Source organism: Bufo gargarizans, chromosome 9, assembly GCF_014858855.1.
Source record: "Bufo gargarizans isolate SCDJY-AF-19 chromosome 9, ASM1485885v1, whole genome shotgun sequence".
Classification (NCBI taxonomy): Eukaryota; Metazoa; Chordata; class Amphibia; order Anura; family Bufonidae; genus Bufo; species Bufo gargarizans.
In genome coordinates, this window is record NC_058088.1 from 24,011,837 (window position 1) to 24,028,584 (window position 16,748).

Below are 16,748 nucleotides of genomic sequence, written 5' to 3' on the forward strand. Positions count from 1 at the left end.
GTTCAATAATAGGACCAGATATCTCTTTGTTATTTATTTAATTCCAGGACTTCATTTCTATTTTATTTTTATATAATTCTGTATGCTAAGGTATTAATAATTTTAATATAGAATAATATAAAATAAAATAAATAAAAAAGAGAAAATTAATTTAAAAAAATTGTCTGGCTATATAGAAAAAGTCTGCATTATTTATTATTTTACTTGCATTAACGTTTTATTAATTCTCCATCTCAATTTATAATTTTTTTTGTTCATATATCTATATATACATGATTAAGGTGCAAATCAGTCAATCATACTTCCAGAGTATTAGGATCACTGTAGGCTTTAGTTCTTAAGGGAGTACAGCTCCAGCTCCATGGTGGATATTTCCCATAATATTCTTGATTTCTGTTGTACTTACAACCTTAATTATGTTCTATTAATTGATTTATTTTTTATTTTTATATTTTATTTTTTGTATATATAAATATATGTTTCTTCCCTCGTCAATCATTTTAAACCAGGTATTCAGGTCCATTAGTCAAATTAAATTATAATGTTCTTCACTATAGATATTGGTACCATATACTAATTTGGTAAAAAAATTGGATCTAAGGCCTATTTTTGATATCCACCAATCAACCTGCCTCTATATCCTTGCCTGAACTAGAGAAGAATTGCACTAAAAGCCTGCTGCTGTCATAAATTCTACGTTACAAAAGACTTAGTTATGTTTAAAGGGTCCATTACATGGGCCGAGAATCGCATAGATTATTGCCAACGAGTGTTCATAGTAACAGTCATTAACACTGATCTGGTGGTTTAAATGTGAAACGCTCGTTCATCGAGTAATTGGTTGGTTTGTGCGAACACAAAAATCCTTGTTTCCCGGCAGCAGATCGTGCTGTGTAAACACAATCTGCTGCCGGGAAACAACGAGTCATTATGGCGAAGAGGGATGGCGTTAGCGATCGCTCCTCCTCATCTCTGGGCAAGCAGCAGATTGTTGGGAAGGAACGCTTCCCTCCCAACAATCTCCCATGGTCATGCTGTACAAACCACGGGAGGCTCTAATTTTTAAGGATTAGATGGAAAAATGTTTTTTTATTTCGTCTAAAATAATGGATCTCTGACGGAAATGGCTAAAACTGATGCAAAAAGTGCATAACTGTGCATAATGAATGCTTAAAATACAGGATCTGTTTTTTTGTTTATTTTTCAGTTCTTCTGAGGGATCAGAAGAACGAGAAACTAAATGGTTATGTGAACCCGGCCTAAGTTTCCAGTCCACCCTTGACTTTTCCCCAGGAGAAGAAAGCATCTATAGATGTTTATTGGTGCATAAAAAAGAATACCACTGAGTAACCATGAACAGCACCTCAAGGAGCTATGCAATGGGCTCATTTTAAATGTGTAGACCTAGAGTTTATTATGAATTTTCTTTTTTTATGTTTTCCCCAGTTGCGATGAAATACAGGAGACACCATAAGTGCAGCGTGCAGCTTTATTCTGCTACAATTCTTGCAGTAGGCATTGATCCCTATGGCAATGACTGCCTGCCAGCCTTGAACCTGCCCCATGTTTTGATGTTATTATATAAAGCATTTCCAGGACACGCAGTGTTGAAGACATCGCGATGACCCTTCAGGGTGTAGTTCCTTCTGATCCTCTTGAGGTTGACCCCACATTGGATGAGACGTTTGGCTGCGTTTATGGCGGCTTGAGATGGAAGACCGCCTGATTGCAGGGGGAGAAAAAAGAAAATGTGAGGTACGGCAGAGGAAAAAGAACAATGTGAAGAATATTCCGTGAAAATGATTTTTCATTTTCTTCGTTTCCTTATGTCCCTGCATATTCTCCGCAAAAACAATCAAATGATATAACTTTTACATACCATAAAAATGTGATTGGTTCATACCTTTCAACCTCCCCCATTCTGGTGGTCGTCTTACCTGTCACATTTGTTTTTTTTACAGACAAAAATACTACAAAAAAACACATGACAAAAATGCATGAATTTTTATAATGTGTAGGGATTCGCTCTGGTAGACAGGATAAGCGGACGCAGTATAGAGGCACTAAACAGTTCTTAAACCAAACAGTTCAGTGTTTATTCACACTCTTGCCAAGTTCATAAACAAAAAGTCACATTCAACACAAAAAGTCACCTTGTGGTTTTGGTGTTAGTTCACACCCTGTTGGCAGTTCTGCCTCAAAGAGCGCATGAACAGGCTTTAGGAGGCCTGTTTCTCCTCACAGTGGTCTCAGCCCTCCAAGCCCGGCACAAGCCTCATATCCCAATACAGAGATCCTTTCGGCTAAACCCAGCTGTCTTTTAACCCGTAGAGGACCCGCGCCATACATGTACGGCGCAGATGTCCGTGACTTAAGGACCTGTGTACGGCGACTGTGAACAGGCGGGTGCAGGAGATGTGCCCACCCGATCTGCTGCATGCGCCGGCATCGGTGAAATCACTGATGCCGGCGCATTAACCCTTGATGTGCCGTGGTCCGCGCTAACCGTGGCACATGCGATGTCCTCGTGGGTATCGGAGCTGCCATCGGCTTCCCGTGCTGCTATGACGGGGACCCGATGGCATGGGGGCTGCCGTCTAGGTGAGAGCCTGTGAGATCCAGACCACTGTATTACACTTACAGCCAATGCATTCCAATACAGAAGTATTGGAATGAATTGTAAAGGCAATCAGACCCCCAAAAGTTGAAGTCCCAGAGTGGGACAAAAAACTAAGTGAAAAAAAAAAAGTAAAAAAATTAAAGTTTTCCCAAAAGATGTAAAGTTTCAAGTAAAAAAATAATATATATATATCATTTTGCCAAAATAAAGGGAAATTATTATTTTTTTAAATAGGGGAAAAAAGAAAAGTACACATATTGGGTATCGCCACATCTCTATCGACCGTCTCTATAAAACTAACACATGACCTAACCCCTCAGGTAAACACAGTCAAAAAAATAAATTAAAAATTGTGCTAAATAAAAGATTTTTTGGTCACCTACATCACTAAAAGTGCAACACCAAGCGATCAAAAAGGTGTATACTCCCCAAAATAGTACCAATCTAACCATCACCTCATCCCGCAAAAAATGAGACCCTACCTAAGATAATCGCCTAAAAAGAAAAAAATATTATGGCTCAGAATATGGAGACACTAAGGCTAGGTCTACACGACGACATTTGTAGCGCAACATTTTGTTGCACCAATGTCGCGCAACAATTTTTATAATGGCAGTCTATGGTGTCGCACTGCAACATGCAACATGCTGCAAATGCGACGCAACAGTCGCCGAAAATCCATTCGAGATGGATTTTTCTGCGACTGTTGCGTCGCAGTCGCAGCATGTTGCATGTTGCAGTGCGACACCATAGACTGCCATTATAAAAATTGTTGCACGACATTGGTGCAACAAAATGTTGCGCTATAAATGTTGCAGTGTAGTTGTGCCCTACCTGTCGCGCGACTTATTGTCGCTCGACAAATGTCGTTGTGTATACCTAGCCTCAAACATCCTTTTTTTGGTTTAAAAATGCTGTTATTGTGTAAAACTTAAGTAAAAAAAAAGTATACGTATTAGGTATTGCCGTGTCTGTAACAACCTGCTCTATAAAAATACCACATGACCTAACCCCTCAGATGACCACCTTTAAAAAAATAAAATAAAATAAGTCATACGCACCCCATAATAGTAGCAATCAAACCGTCATCTTATACCACAAAATTCATACCCTACCTAAGACAATCGCCCAAAAACTGAAAAAACTATGGCTCTCAGACTCTCAGACTATGGAGACACTAAAACATGATTTTCTTTGTTTCAAAAATGAAATTATTGTGTAAAACTTACATAAATGAAAAAAGGTTGACATAATAGGTATCACCGTGTCCATAATAACCCCCTAAAAACCATGTAAATAAAACCTTTTTTTGACACCTTACATCACAAAAAGTGTAATAGCAAGCGATCAAAAAGTCATACGCACCCCATAATAGTGGCAATCAAACAGTCATCTTATCCCACAAAATTCATACCCTACCTAAGACAATCGCCCAAAAACTGAAAAAACTATGGCTCTCAGACTATGGAGACACTAAAACATTATTTTGTTACATAAATAAAAAAAAGTAGACATATTAGGTATCGCCGCATCCGTAATAACCTGCTCTATAAAAATATCACATGAGCTAACCCATCAGGTGATGTGAATACCGTAAAAAAAAAAAGAAAAACGTGTAAAAAAAAAGCTATTTTTTGTCACCTTACATCACAAAAAGTGTAATAGCAAGCGATCAAAAAGTCTTATGCACCCTATAATAGTACCAATCAAAATGTCATCTCAACCCCCAAAAAATGAGCCCCTACACAAGACAGTCGCCCAAAAATTTATAAAACTACGGTTTCAGAATGTGGAGACACAAAAAAATAATTTTCAAAAATGCTTTGTTATGTAAAACTGAAACAAACAACTAAAAAAAGTTGTCATATTTGGTATTTTCACGTCCGTAACAATCTGCTCTCTAAAAATACCACATGATCTAACCTGTCAGGTAGGGATGAGCGAACCCGAACTGTATAGGGGGTGTCCGTGACACGGACCCGAACCCGGACATTTTCGTAAAAGTCCGGGTTCGGGTTCGGTGTTCGTCGCTTTCTTGGCGCTTTTTGAAAGGCTGCAAAGCAGCCAATCAACAAGCGTCATACTACTTGCCCCAAGAGGCCATCACAGCCATGCCTACTATTGGCATGGCTGTGATTGGCCAGAGCACCATGTGACCCAGCCTCTATTTAAGCTGGAGTCACATAGCGCCGCCCGTCACTCTGCTCTGATCAGCATAGGGAGAGGTTGCAGCTGCGACGTTAGGGCGAGATTAGGCAGTGATTAACCCCTCCAAAAGACTTCATTCAGAGATCGATCTGCAGCTGTGGATGATTGAACTGCTGCTATTGAATTGCTCACTGTTTTTAGGCTGCCCAGAGCGTTTTTCAGTCACTTTTTTCTGGGGTGATCGGCGGCCATTTTGTGTCTTGTGGTGTGCCAGCACAAGCTGCCACCAAGTGCATTTAACCCTCAATGGTGTGGTTGTTTTTTGGCTAAATCCTACATCAGGGTCAAGCTGTCACACCAAGTGCATTTAACCAGCAATAGTGTGGTTATTTTTTGGCCATATACTACATCAGGGGCAAGCTGAGCCTGTCACCAAGTGCATTTAACCCTCAATGGTGTGGTTGTTTTTTGGTTAAATCCTACATCAGGGTCAAGCTGTCACACCAAGTGCATTTAACCAGCAATAGTGTGGTTATTTTTTGGCCATATACTACATCAGGGGCAAGCTGAGCCTGTCACCAAGTGCATTTAACCCTCAATGGTGTGGTTGTTTTTTGGCTAAATCCTACATCAGGGTCAAGCTGTCACACCAAGTGCATTTAACCAGCAATAGTGTGGTTATTTTCTGGCCATATACTACATCAGGGGCAAGCTGAGCCTGTCACCAAGTGCATTTAACCCTCAATGGTGTGGTTGTTTTTTGGCTAAATCCTACATCAGGGTCAAGCTGTCACACCAAGTGCATTTAACCATCAATAGTCTGGTTATTTTTTGGCCATATACTACATCAGGGGCAAGCTGAGCCTGTCACCAAGTGCATTTAACCCTCAATAGTGTGGTTGGTCAAGCTGTCACACCAAGTGCATTTAACCATCAATAGTGTGGTTATTTTTTGGCCATATCCCAGTCTAATTCTGTCAGTAAACGTATACCTGTCACCCAGCGCCTAAATAATAGGCCTCAAATTTATATCCAGCTAAATCTGTCGTTACTGCTGTGGCTGGTCAAGTTATTTAGTGTCCGTCAAAGCAAAGTTTTTGTTCTGGGTTGAAATACAATTCCCAATTTAGCAATTTCCTAATTTAGTGGTTTCTGCTGTATCAGAGCTTTTTTAAATCTATCCCTATAAGGGTATATAAGATTCAAGGTGCAAATAGGGTCATTCTGAATAACTTCACACACACGCTACTGTGCATTTCCAAGTCTAATTCTGTCAGTAAACCTATACCTGTCACCCAGCGCCTAAATACTAGGCCTCAAATTTATATCCAGCTAAATCTGTCGTTACTGCTGTACTGCTGTGGCTGGTCAAGTTATTTAGTGTCCGTCAAAGCACATTTTTTGTTCTGGGTTGAAATACAATTCCCAATTTAGCAATTTCCTAATTTAGTGGTTTCTGCTGTATCAGAGCTATTTTAAATCTATCCCTAAAAGGGTATATAAGATTCAAGGTGCACATAGGGTCATTCTGAATAACTTCACACACACGCTACACTACTGTGCATTTCCAAGTCTAATTCTGTCAGCAAACCTATACCTGTCACCCAGCGCCTAAATAATAGGCCTCAAATTTATATCCAGCTAAATCTGTGGTTACTGCTGTGCCTGTATTAGTGTAATACGGTACCTAAATAGATAGCTAGATAGTGTTAGGTGTCTGTAAAAAAAAGGCCTGAATTTGAATTCAATACATTGGGCCAAATAATATTTTTGTTGTTGTGGTGAACGGTAACAATGAGGAAAACATCTAGTAAGGGACGCGGACGCGGACATGGTCGTGGTGGTGTTAGTGGACCCTCTGGTGCTGGGAGAGGACGTGGCCGTTCTGCCACAGCCACACGTCCTAGTGAACCAACTACCTCAGGTCCCAGTAGCCGCCATAATTTACAGCGATATTTGGTGGGGCCCAATGCCGTTCTAAGGATGGTAAGGCCTGAGCAGCTACAGGCATTAGTCAATTGGGTGGCCGACAGTGGATCCAGCACGTTCACATTATCTCCCACCCAGTTTTCTGCAGAAAGCGCACAGATGGCGCCTGAAAACCAACCCCATCAGTCTGTCACATCACCCCCATGCATACCAGGGAAACTGTCTGAGCCGCAAGTTATGCAGCAGTCTCTTATGCTGTTTGAAGACTCCGCTGGCAGGGTTTCCCAAGGGCATCAACCTAGCCCTTCCCCAGCGGTGGAAGACATAGAATGCACTGACGCACAACCAATTATGTTTCCTGATGATGAGGACATGGGAATACCACCTCAGCATGTCTCTGATGATGACGAAACACAGGTGCCAACTGCTGCGTCTTTCTGCAGTGTGCAGACTGAACAGGAGGTCAGGGATCAAGACTGGGTGGAAGACGATGCAGGGGACGATGAGGTCCTAGACCCCACATGGAATGAAGGTCGTGCTACTGACTTTCACAGTTCCGAGGAAGAGGCAGTGGTGAGACCGAGCCAACAGCGTAGCAAAAGAGGGAGCAGTGGGCAAAAGCAGAACACCCGCCGCCAAGAGACTCCGCCTGCTACTGACCGCCGCCATCTGGGACCGAGCACCCCAAAGGCAGCTTCAAGGAGTTCCCTGGCATGGCAATTCTTCAAACAATGTGCTGATGACAAGACCCGAGTGGTTTGCACGCTGTGCCATCAGAGCCTGAAGCGAGGAATTAACGTTCTGAACCTTAGCACAACCTGCATGACCAGGCAACTGCATGCAAAGCATGAACTGCAGTGGAGTAAACACCTTAAAAACAAGGAAGTCACTCAGGCTCCCCCTGCTACCTCTTCTGCTGCTGCCGCCTCGGCCTCTTCTGCTGCTGCCGCCTCGGCCTCTTCCTCCGCCTCTGGAGGAACGTTGGCACCTGCCGCCCAGCAAACAGGGGATGTACCACCAACACCACCACCTCCGTCACCAAGCATCTCAACCATGTCACACGGCAGCGTTCAGCTCTCCATCTCACAAACATTTGAGAGAAAGCGTAAATTCCCACCTGGCCACCCTCGATCCCTGGTCCTGAATGCCAGCATTTCTAAACTACTGGCCTATGAAATGCTGTCATTTAGGCTGGTGGACACAGACAGCTTCAAACAGCTCATGTCGCTTGCTGTCCCACAGTATGTTGTTCCTAGCCGGCACTACTTCTCCAAGAGAGCCGTGCCTTCCCTGCACAACCAAGTATCCGATAAAATCAAGTGTGCACTGCGCAACGCCATCTGTGGAAAGGTCCACCTAACCACAGATACGTGGACCAGTAAGCACGGCCAGGGGACGCTATATCTCCCTAACTGCACACTGGGTAAATGTAGTGGCAGCTGGGCCCCAGGCGGAGAGCTGTTTGGCGCACGTCCTTCCGCCGCCAAGGATCGCAGGGCAAGATTCTTTGCCTCCTGTTGCCACCTCCTCCTACTCAGCTTCCTCCTCCTCTTCTTCCACCTGCTCATCCAGTCAGCCACACACCTTCACCACTAACTTCAGCACAGCCCGGGGTAAACGTCAGCAGGCCATTCTGAAACTCATATGTTTGGGGGACAGGCCCCACACCGCACAGGAGTTGTGGCGGGGTATAGAACAACAGACCGACGAGTGGTTGCTGCCGGTGAGCCTCAAGCCCGGCCTGGTGGTGTGCGATAATGGGCGAAATCTCGTTGCAGCTCTGGGACTAGCCGGTTTGACGCACATCCCTTGCTTGGCGCATGTGCTGAATTTGGTGGTGCAGAACTTCATTCACAACTACCCCGACATGTCAGAGCTGCTGCATAAAGTGCGGGCCGTCTGTTCGCGCTTCCGGCGTTTACATCCGGCCGCTGCTCACCTGTCTGCGCTACAGCGTAACTTCGGCCTTCCCGCTCACCGCCTCATATGCGACGTGCCCACCAGGTGGAACTCCACCTTGCACATGCTGGACAGACTGTGCGAGCAGCAGCAGGCCATAGTGGAGTTTCAGCTGCAGCACGCACGGGTCAGTCGCACTACGGAACAGCACCACTTCACCACCAATGACTGGGCCTCCATGCGAGACCTGTGTGCCCTGTTGCGCTGTTTCGAGTACTCCACCAACATGGCCAGTGGCGATGACGCCGTTATCAGCGTTACAATACCACTTCTATGTCTCCTTGAGAAAACACTTAGGGCGATAATGGAAGAGGAGGTGGCCCAGGAGGAGGAGGAAGAGGGGTCATTTTTAGCACTTTCAGGCCAGTCTCTTCGAAGTGACTCAGAGGGAGGTTTTTGGCAACAGCAGAGGCCAGGTACAAATGTGGCCAGCCAGGGCCCACTACTGGAGGACGAGGATGAGGAGGAGGTGGAGGTGGAGGAGGATGAGGATGAAGCATGGTCACAGCGGGGTGGCACCCAACGCAGCTCGCGCTCATCACTGGTGCGTGGCTGGGGGAAAGGCAGGACGATGACGATACGCCTCCCACAGAGGACAGCTTGTCCTTACCCCTGGGCAGCCTGGCACACATGAGCGACTACATGCTGCAGTGCCTGCGCAACGACAGCAGAGTTGCCCACATTTTAACCTGTGCAGACTACTGGGTTGCCACCCTGCTGGATCCACGGTACAAAGACAATGTGCCCACCTTACTTCCTGCACTGGAGCGTGATAGGAAGATGCGCGAGTACAAGCGCACGTTGGTAGACGCGCTACTGAGAGCATTCCCAAATGTCACAGGGGAACAAGTGGAAGCCCAAGGCCAAGGCAGAGGAGGAGCAAGAGGTCGCCAAGGCAGCTGTGTCATGGCCAGCTCCTCTGAGGGCAGGGTTAGCATGGCAGAGATGTGGAAAAGTTTTGTCAACACGCCACAGCTAACTGCACCACCACCTGATACGCAACGTGTTAGCAGGAGGCAACATTTCACTAACATGGTGGAACAGTACGTGTGCACACCCCTCCACGTACTGACTGATGGTTCGGCCCCATTCAACTTCTGGGTCTCTAAATTGTCCACGTGGCCAGAGCTAGCCTTTTATGCCTTGGAGGTGCTGGCCTGCCCAGCGGCCAGCGTTTTGTCTGAACGTGTATTCAGCACGGCAGGTGGGTCATTACAGACAAACGCAGCCGCCTGTCTACAGCCAATGTGGACAAGCTGACGTTCATAAAAATGAACCAGGCATGGATCCCACAGGACCTGTCCATCCCTTGTGCAGATTAGACATTAACTACCTCCCCTTAACCATATATTATTGTACTCCAGGGCACTTCCTTATTCAATCCTATTTTTATTTTCATTTTACCATTATATTGCGAGGCTACCCAAAGTTAAATGAACCTCTCCTCTGTCTGGGTGCCGGGGCCTAAATATATGCCAATGGACTGTTCCAATGTTGGGTGACGTGAAGCCTGATTCTCTGCTATGACATGCAGAATGATTCTCTGCTGACATGAAGCCAGATTCTCTGTTACGGGACCTCTCTTCTCTGCCTGGGTGCCTGGGCCTAAATATATGCCAATGGACTGTTCCAATGTTGGGTGACGTGAAGCCTGATTCTCTGCTATGACATGCAGACTGATTCTCTGCTGACATGAAGCCAGATTCTCTGTTACTGGACCTCTCTCCTCGGCCTGGGTGCCTGGGCCTAAATATATGACAATGGACTGTTGCAGTGGTGGCTGACGTGAAGCCTGATTCTCTGCTATGGGACCTCTCTCCAATTGATATTGGTTAATTTTTATTTATTTTATTTTTATTTTTATTCATTTTATTTTTATTTTTATTCATTTCCCTATCCACATTTGTTTGCAGGGGATTTACCTATATGTTGCTGCCTTTTGCAGCCTTCTAGCTCTTTCCTGGGCTGTTTTACAGCCTTTTTAGTGCCGAAAAGTTCGGGTCCCCATTGACTTCAATGGGGTTCGGGTTCGGGACGAACATTTCCGGGAAGTTCGGCCGAACTTCTCGAACCCAAACATCCAGGTGTCCGCTCAACTCTACTGTCAGGTGAATGTTGTAAATAACAAAAATAAAAACGGTGCCAAAAAAGCTATTTCTTGTTACCTTGCCTCACAAAAAGTGTAATATAGAGCAACCAAAAATCATATGTACCCTAATATAGTACCAACAAAACTGCCACCTTATCCCGTTGTTTCCAAAATGGGGTCACTTTTTTGGAGTTTCTACTGGTGCATCAGGGGGGCTTCAAATGGGACATGGTGTCAAAAAACCAGTCCAGCAAAATCTGCCTTTCAAAAATGTATGGCGTTCCATTTCTTATGCGCAATATAGTGTGCCCGTACAGCAGTTTACGACCACATGTTGGGTGTTTCTGTAAACTACAGAATCAGGGCCATAAATATAGAGTTTTGTTTGGCTGTGAACCCTTGCTTTGTTACTAGAAAAAATGTATTAAAATGGTAAATCTGCCAAAAAAGTGAAAATTTGAAATTTTATCTCTATTTTCCATTAATTCTTGTGGAACACCTAAAGGGTTAACAAAGTTTGTAAAATCAGTTTTAAATACCTTGAAGGGTGTGGTTTCTAAAATGGGGTCATTCATGGATGGTTTCTGTGGCGAAACCAACCTCGCCACAGTGTTTTGGAGGGGGCTGTTTGCCAGCCTCTTGCCTCAGGATTATGGCCCATACTAACTTTAAAGGAGAAGACAGACCGGCCGCACAGCTTAAATCTGTCTTTGGAATTGTATTTTATGTTATTATGCGTTCGGTTAAATTGTATGTTATGTGAGGGTACCCAGATAGCTAATAGTATTGTATTCGTGTATTCTGAGTGCCATTCACCTAATGATATGCACTCAGACTTGAGCTATCTGGGGATATGTTAAATGTCTGTGTTTGCTGTGGGGGTGTGCCATTGTGTGTTTGGGTGGTGATTCCTGTCCTGTTGTCTCCACATGTGTATTGGCGATTTCCCTTTGTCCTGAGACATAATTGGATTGCTCCTCGGGTGTCGCCAGGGCAGAGAGGAGGAAACCATGATGCATTGTGGGGATGTGTCGTGTCTGTGTATCCTGAATTGCTGCATATCTGTCCTGTGTCACAGTCTCCCTTCTGGTCCCCTAAGGGCGTGGCCACCAGATGGGGACCTGCATAAATACGGGCGGGTAGCCCTCAATAAAGAGTTCCTGTTTTATCCTTCATCATGTTGAGACTGGTGTTTGGATAACTGATCAAAACTGGGGGATTGCTATATGCTGAAGATTTGCTATACTCCCCTGGCATAACTACTAGCTCTTGTAAGAGCTGTTCCTGCTCTCTGGTTTTAGGAGAGGTTCACCGACTGGAGCCTGGGGCCTTGTCGTAGGTCCAGGGTGGGTAGGAGACGGTGAGACCTCAACCAAGCTACGGCGGTTCGTGGGGTCTGCAGTGCGTACGGTGTCAAGTGGAGTGCTTGGAGTCCTTGGAAAGCACTAGGAGCATCTAGCAACAGAGGTACTCAGTCGGGGTGCCAGGTGATCCGTTACAGTTTCCATTATGTAAGCCTCACAAAGTGACTTCAGACCTGAACTGGTCCTTAAAAAGTGGGTTTTGGAAGATTTGCTTCTGAACTTCTAAGCCTTCTAGTGTCCCCCAACAAAAAATGAAATAACATTCACAAAATCATCCAAACATGAAGTAGACATATGGGGAATGTAAAGTAACAACTATTTTTGGAGGTATTACTATCTTTTATAAAAGTAGAGAAATTGAAATTTGGAAATTTGCTAATTTTTCAAATTTTTGGGTAAATTTGGAATTTTTTTATAAATAACAATATATTTTTTGACTAAATTTTACCACTGTCATGAAGTACAATATGTGACGAGAAAACAATATCAGAATGGTCTGGATAAGTAAAAGTGTTTTAAAGTTATTACCACATAAAGTGACACATGTCGGATTTGCAAAAAATGTCCTGATCCTTAAGGTGAAAAATGTCAGGGTCCTGAATGGGTTTAAGGCAGTTAGGTGTTTTCAAAACCCAGACCAGCACGTGACCCCACCTGGCCGCTAATCAGTCCAGGAGCACACACTGGGAGGAAAATACCTGCCTCCTCATACAACTCCCTTTACTGTGTCACACAAGTGATGTCCCGAACTATTCGCCGGCGAACAGTTCCCGGCGATCATAGCTTGTTTGCGTTCTCCGCGGCGGGCGAACATATGCGATGTTCGGTCCGCCCCCTATACATTATCATTGAGTAAACTTTGACCCTGTACCTCACAGTCAGCAGACACATTCCAGCCAATCAGCAGCAGACCCTCCCTCCCAGACCCTCCCACCTCCTGGACAGCATCCATTTTAGATTCATTCGGAAGCTGCATTCTCAGTGAGAGGAGGGACAGTGCTGCTGCTGCTGATTCAATAGGGAAAGCGTTAGCTAGGGCAGAGTTCTGTGTCCACAGACTCATCTGCTGTAAGGACAGCGTCCTGACAGCACCCCAAAAAGCCCTTTTCAAGGCTGGTACATCAGTCTGCTTTTTTTATTTTTTTTATTTATATATATATATATTGCAGTTGCCTGGCTGCCCGTGTGGGAGAGGCTGCAGGCTCAGTCACAGACAGCACTGTGTGCACACCATTCATAAAGGGTGTGACAGAAAATACCTTGCAGATAAAAAAAATTCTATTTAATATTTTTCTGTGATATAATCCCAATTGCAAGCCTGTGTGTGTCAGGCCCACACAGACTGTATTGTGGCCACTGGCTAGGCCTCCACTCAAACCGTTACAGGGTGTCACTCACTCAAATACCTTGCAGATAAACAAAATTATATTTAATATTTTTCTGTGATATAATCACATTTGCAAGCCAGTGTGTGTCAGGCCCACACAGACTTTATTGTGGCCACTGGCTAGTGGCTAGGCCTCCACTCATACCGTTACAGGGTGTCACTCACTCAAATACCTTGCAGATAAAAAAAATTATATTTAATATTTTTCAGTGATATAATCACAGTTGCAAGCCAGTGTGTGTCAGGCCCACACAGACTGTATTGTGGCCACTGGCTAGTGGCTAGGCCTCCACTCATACCGTTACAGGGTGTCACTCACTCGAATACCTTGCAGATAAAAAAAATTATATTTAATATTTTTATGTGATATAATCACATTTGCAAGCCCGTGTGTGTCAGGCCCACACAGACTGTATTGTGGCCACTGGATAGTGGCTAGGCCTCCACTCATACCGTTACAGGGTGTCACTCACTCAAATACCTTGCAAATAAAAAAGTTCTATTTAATATTTTTTAGTGATATAATCACATTTGCCAACCAGTGTGTGTCAGGCCCACACAGTCTATATTGTGGCCACTAGCTAGTGGCTAGGCGTCCACTCATACCGTTACAGGGTGTCACTCACTCAAATACCTTGCAGATAAAAAAAATTCTATTTAATATTTTTCTGTGATATAATCACATTTGCAAGCCCGTGTGTGTCAGGCCCACACAGACTGTATTGTGGCCACTGGCTAGTGGCTAGGCCTCCACTCATACCGTTACAGGGTGTCACTCACTCAAATACCTTGCAGATAAAAAAAAAGTTTTTTATATTTTTTAGTGATATAATCACAGTTGCAAGCCAGTGTGTGTCAGGCCCACACAGACTGTATTGTGGCCACTAGCTAGTGGCTAGGCGTCCAGGCAACAGGAGAGACAAGGACAACGGAACTAGAGAGAGAAGATTCTACACTGGTGGTAAATATATCCTCTATAGACTTGTCCAATGATGAACTATCTCTGTTAGAGAACGGACTCTCTTTTTGTCCAACTACAGATACAGACTGGTTTAACTGTGAAATTGACCTTCACAAATTTTTCAGGCGCATCAAATTGAAAGTTGTCTTTAGTGATATACCTGCGACAACCTCACCTAACAGTACTCAGGAGACAGGTGAACCAGGGATGTTGAAATTAGTGGATATGGGACTGTACTTACAGAGTGATTTTCAACCCCCAGTAGTCAAAGATTCTATCAACACTTATATCGATCTAGTGAGAAAAGGGGTGGAGGAAATTAGACTACAAACAGGCACACATAACATTAAAAAGAATATGAGTAAGGGTGAGACGATGGCACTAAAAGCGATTTGCAGTAGGAAGGACATCACAATTAGAAAAGCTGATAAGGGAGGGGCTATTGGCATAATGGACACTGCAAAGTACATAGCAGAAATACAGAGACAACTAAACGATGTGGAGGTATACAGACCCATAGACTCTGACCCTAAATTTGCCATTATGCGCAAAATAAAACTGCTTGTTGATGATGCCTTTGCCACAGACCTGATCAATGAGAAACTGCACAGGTTTCTACTATTGGAACGACCGGTCACCCCTATACTATATGTGTTACCCAAAATACACAAATGCCTAGAAAACCCTCTCGGACGCCCAATAGTATTAGGGATCAACTCAGTATTCTCTCCACCAGCAGCCTTTCTAGATAAATACCTCAGGAAGTATGCCCTATCAGCTAAGTCATACGTGAGGGACACCACCGACTTCCTCGAGAGATTACAAACACTACAATATGAAGAAGGCCAATTCCTGGTCTCCTTTGATGTTGTAGGTCTATATACAAGCCATACAAAGGGCTTAGAAGCGGTAGAGTGGGCCCTACATCAGGACAAAGTTGAAAAAGAACAAGCACTATTCATCCTCTCCCTTCTTGAAATAGTACTCACCTGCAACTATTTCTTGTTTGAGGATACATTCTATGTCCAGCAGCGGGGGACCGCAATGGGATCTAATGTGGCCCCAACTTACGCTAATGTCTATATGAGCAAGTTTGAGGAGACTTTCATATACCCATCCAGCCACTTCACCTCGGTGAAGGGCTGGATGAGGTATATAGATGACATTTTCTTCATATGGACCAGTACACTGGAGGGACTCCTTGAGTTCAGACAACTCCATATATGATGAGCTACAATTCACGTCTGTACATACACAGACAGGATTACAATTCCTGGATACCATGGTATACGGTAGCAAAGGCACACTACGAACTAACCTTTTTGTAAAGCCCACGGACAGGAACAACATGCTCCTATTTAAAAGTGACCACCCAAAGTTTATGAAGGAGTCATTGCCTTACAGTCAACTACTGAGGGTAAAACGAATAGTATCAGAGGAAGATAAACTGGAAACCAGATTGGAAGAAATGTGCAACAAATTCGAACAGAGAGGTTACCCAAAAGCAATGGTACAGAGGCATAAGTGTAGGGTGAACAACTCTAAACGTGAAGAACTACTCAATGGGAATAAACCTAAAAAAGAAAACAGAAGGATTCCCTTCGTCTCCACGTACACGGCACAAAGTACACAAATAGCACAGGTCCTCAAAAAGAATTGGCACATATTGTCACAGACATTTCCTGAAATTGAAGAATTCCGCAACACTCCCCTCCTTTCGTATAGAAGGTCGCATAATCTAGGGGACAGACTGATACATACCGACATAAAACCCTCAGTATCATCTAAAGTAAAGAGGAGAGGCTGTTTCCCCTGTTTGAGCTGTTGCAACTGCAATGACATGTTAAAAGGTAGCAGCTTTACACACCCTAGAACAGGTAAGATATACCAGATTAAGGGCTATTATACATGCAGGTCAGAATACGTAATTTACACACTACAGTGTCCCTGTGGGCTGCTCTATGTAGGAGAGACTACACAGAAGCTCAGGAATAGGGTTAACCAACATCGCTACCTTATACGTAAACTAATCTCAGGAGAGAAACAGGAGGACACCCCGAAAAATGAACAACCGGTACCAGAACATTTCCTAAAACATAGACACAATGTTTCCCAACTTCGGTTCCGGGTGATTTATGGGATATTACCACAAAGAAGAGGAGGGGATAGAGAGAGACTATTGAAAAAGTTGGAACTAAGGTGGATATTTGAACTACAAACACTTGAACCCAAAGGCCTTAACAGAGAATTCAAAATAGGCACACTATACTGACTGAACAGAGACTTGTTTT

The 16,748-nt window shown here is 44.1% G+C and overlaps 1 protein-coding gene across 1 annotated transcript in view; it reads right to left on the minus strand.

Moving 5' to 3' along the window:
- Positions 1-330: 330 nt before the first annotated feature.
- LOC122946053 (peptidoglycan-recognition protein SC2-like) overlaps positions 331-16,748 on the minus strand; it is a 104,137-nt gene continuing 87,719 nt past the window's right edge. Inside the window, exon 4 of the mRNA XM_044305356.1 lies at positions 331-1,722. Coding sequence (XP_044161291.1) covers positions 1,526-1,722 — 197 coding nt within the window. The 3' untranslated portion in view covers positions 331-1,525. The remainder of the gene's footprint in view (positions 1,723-16,748) is intronic.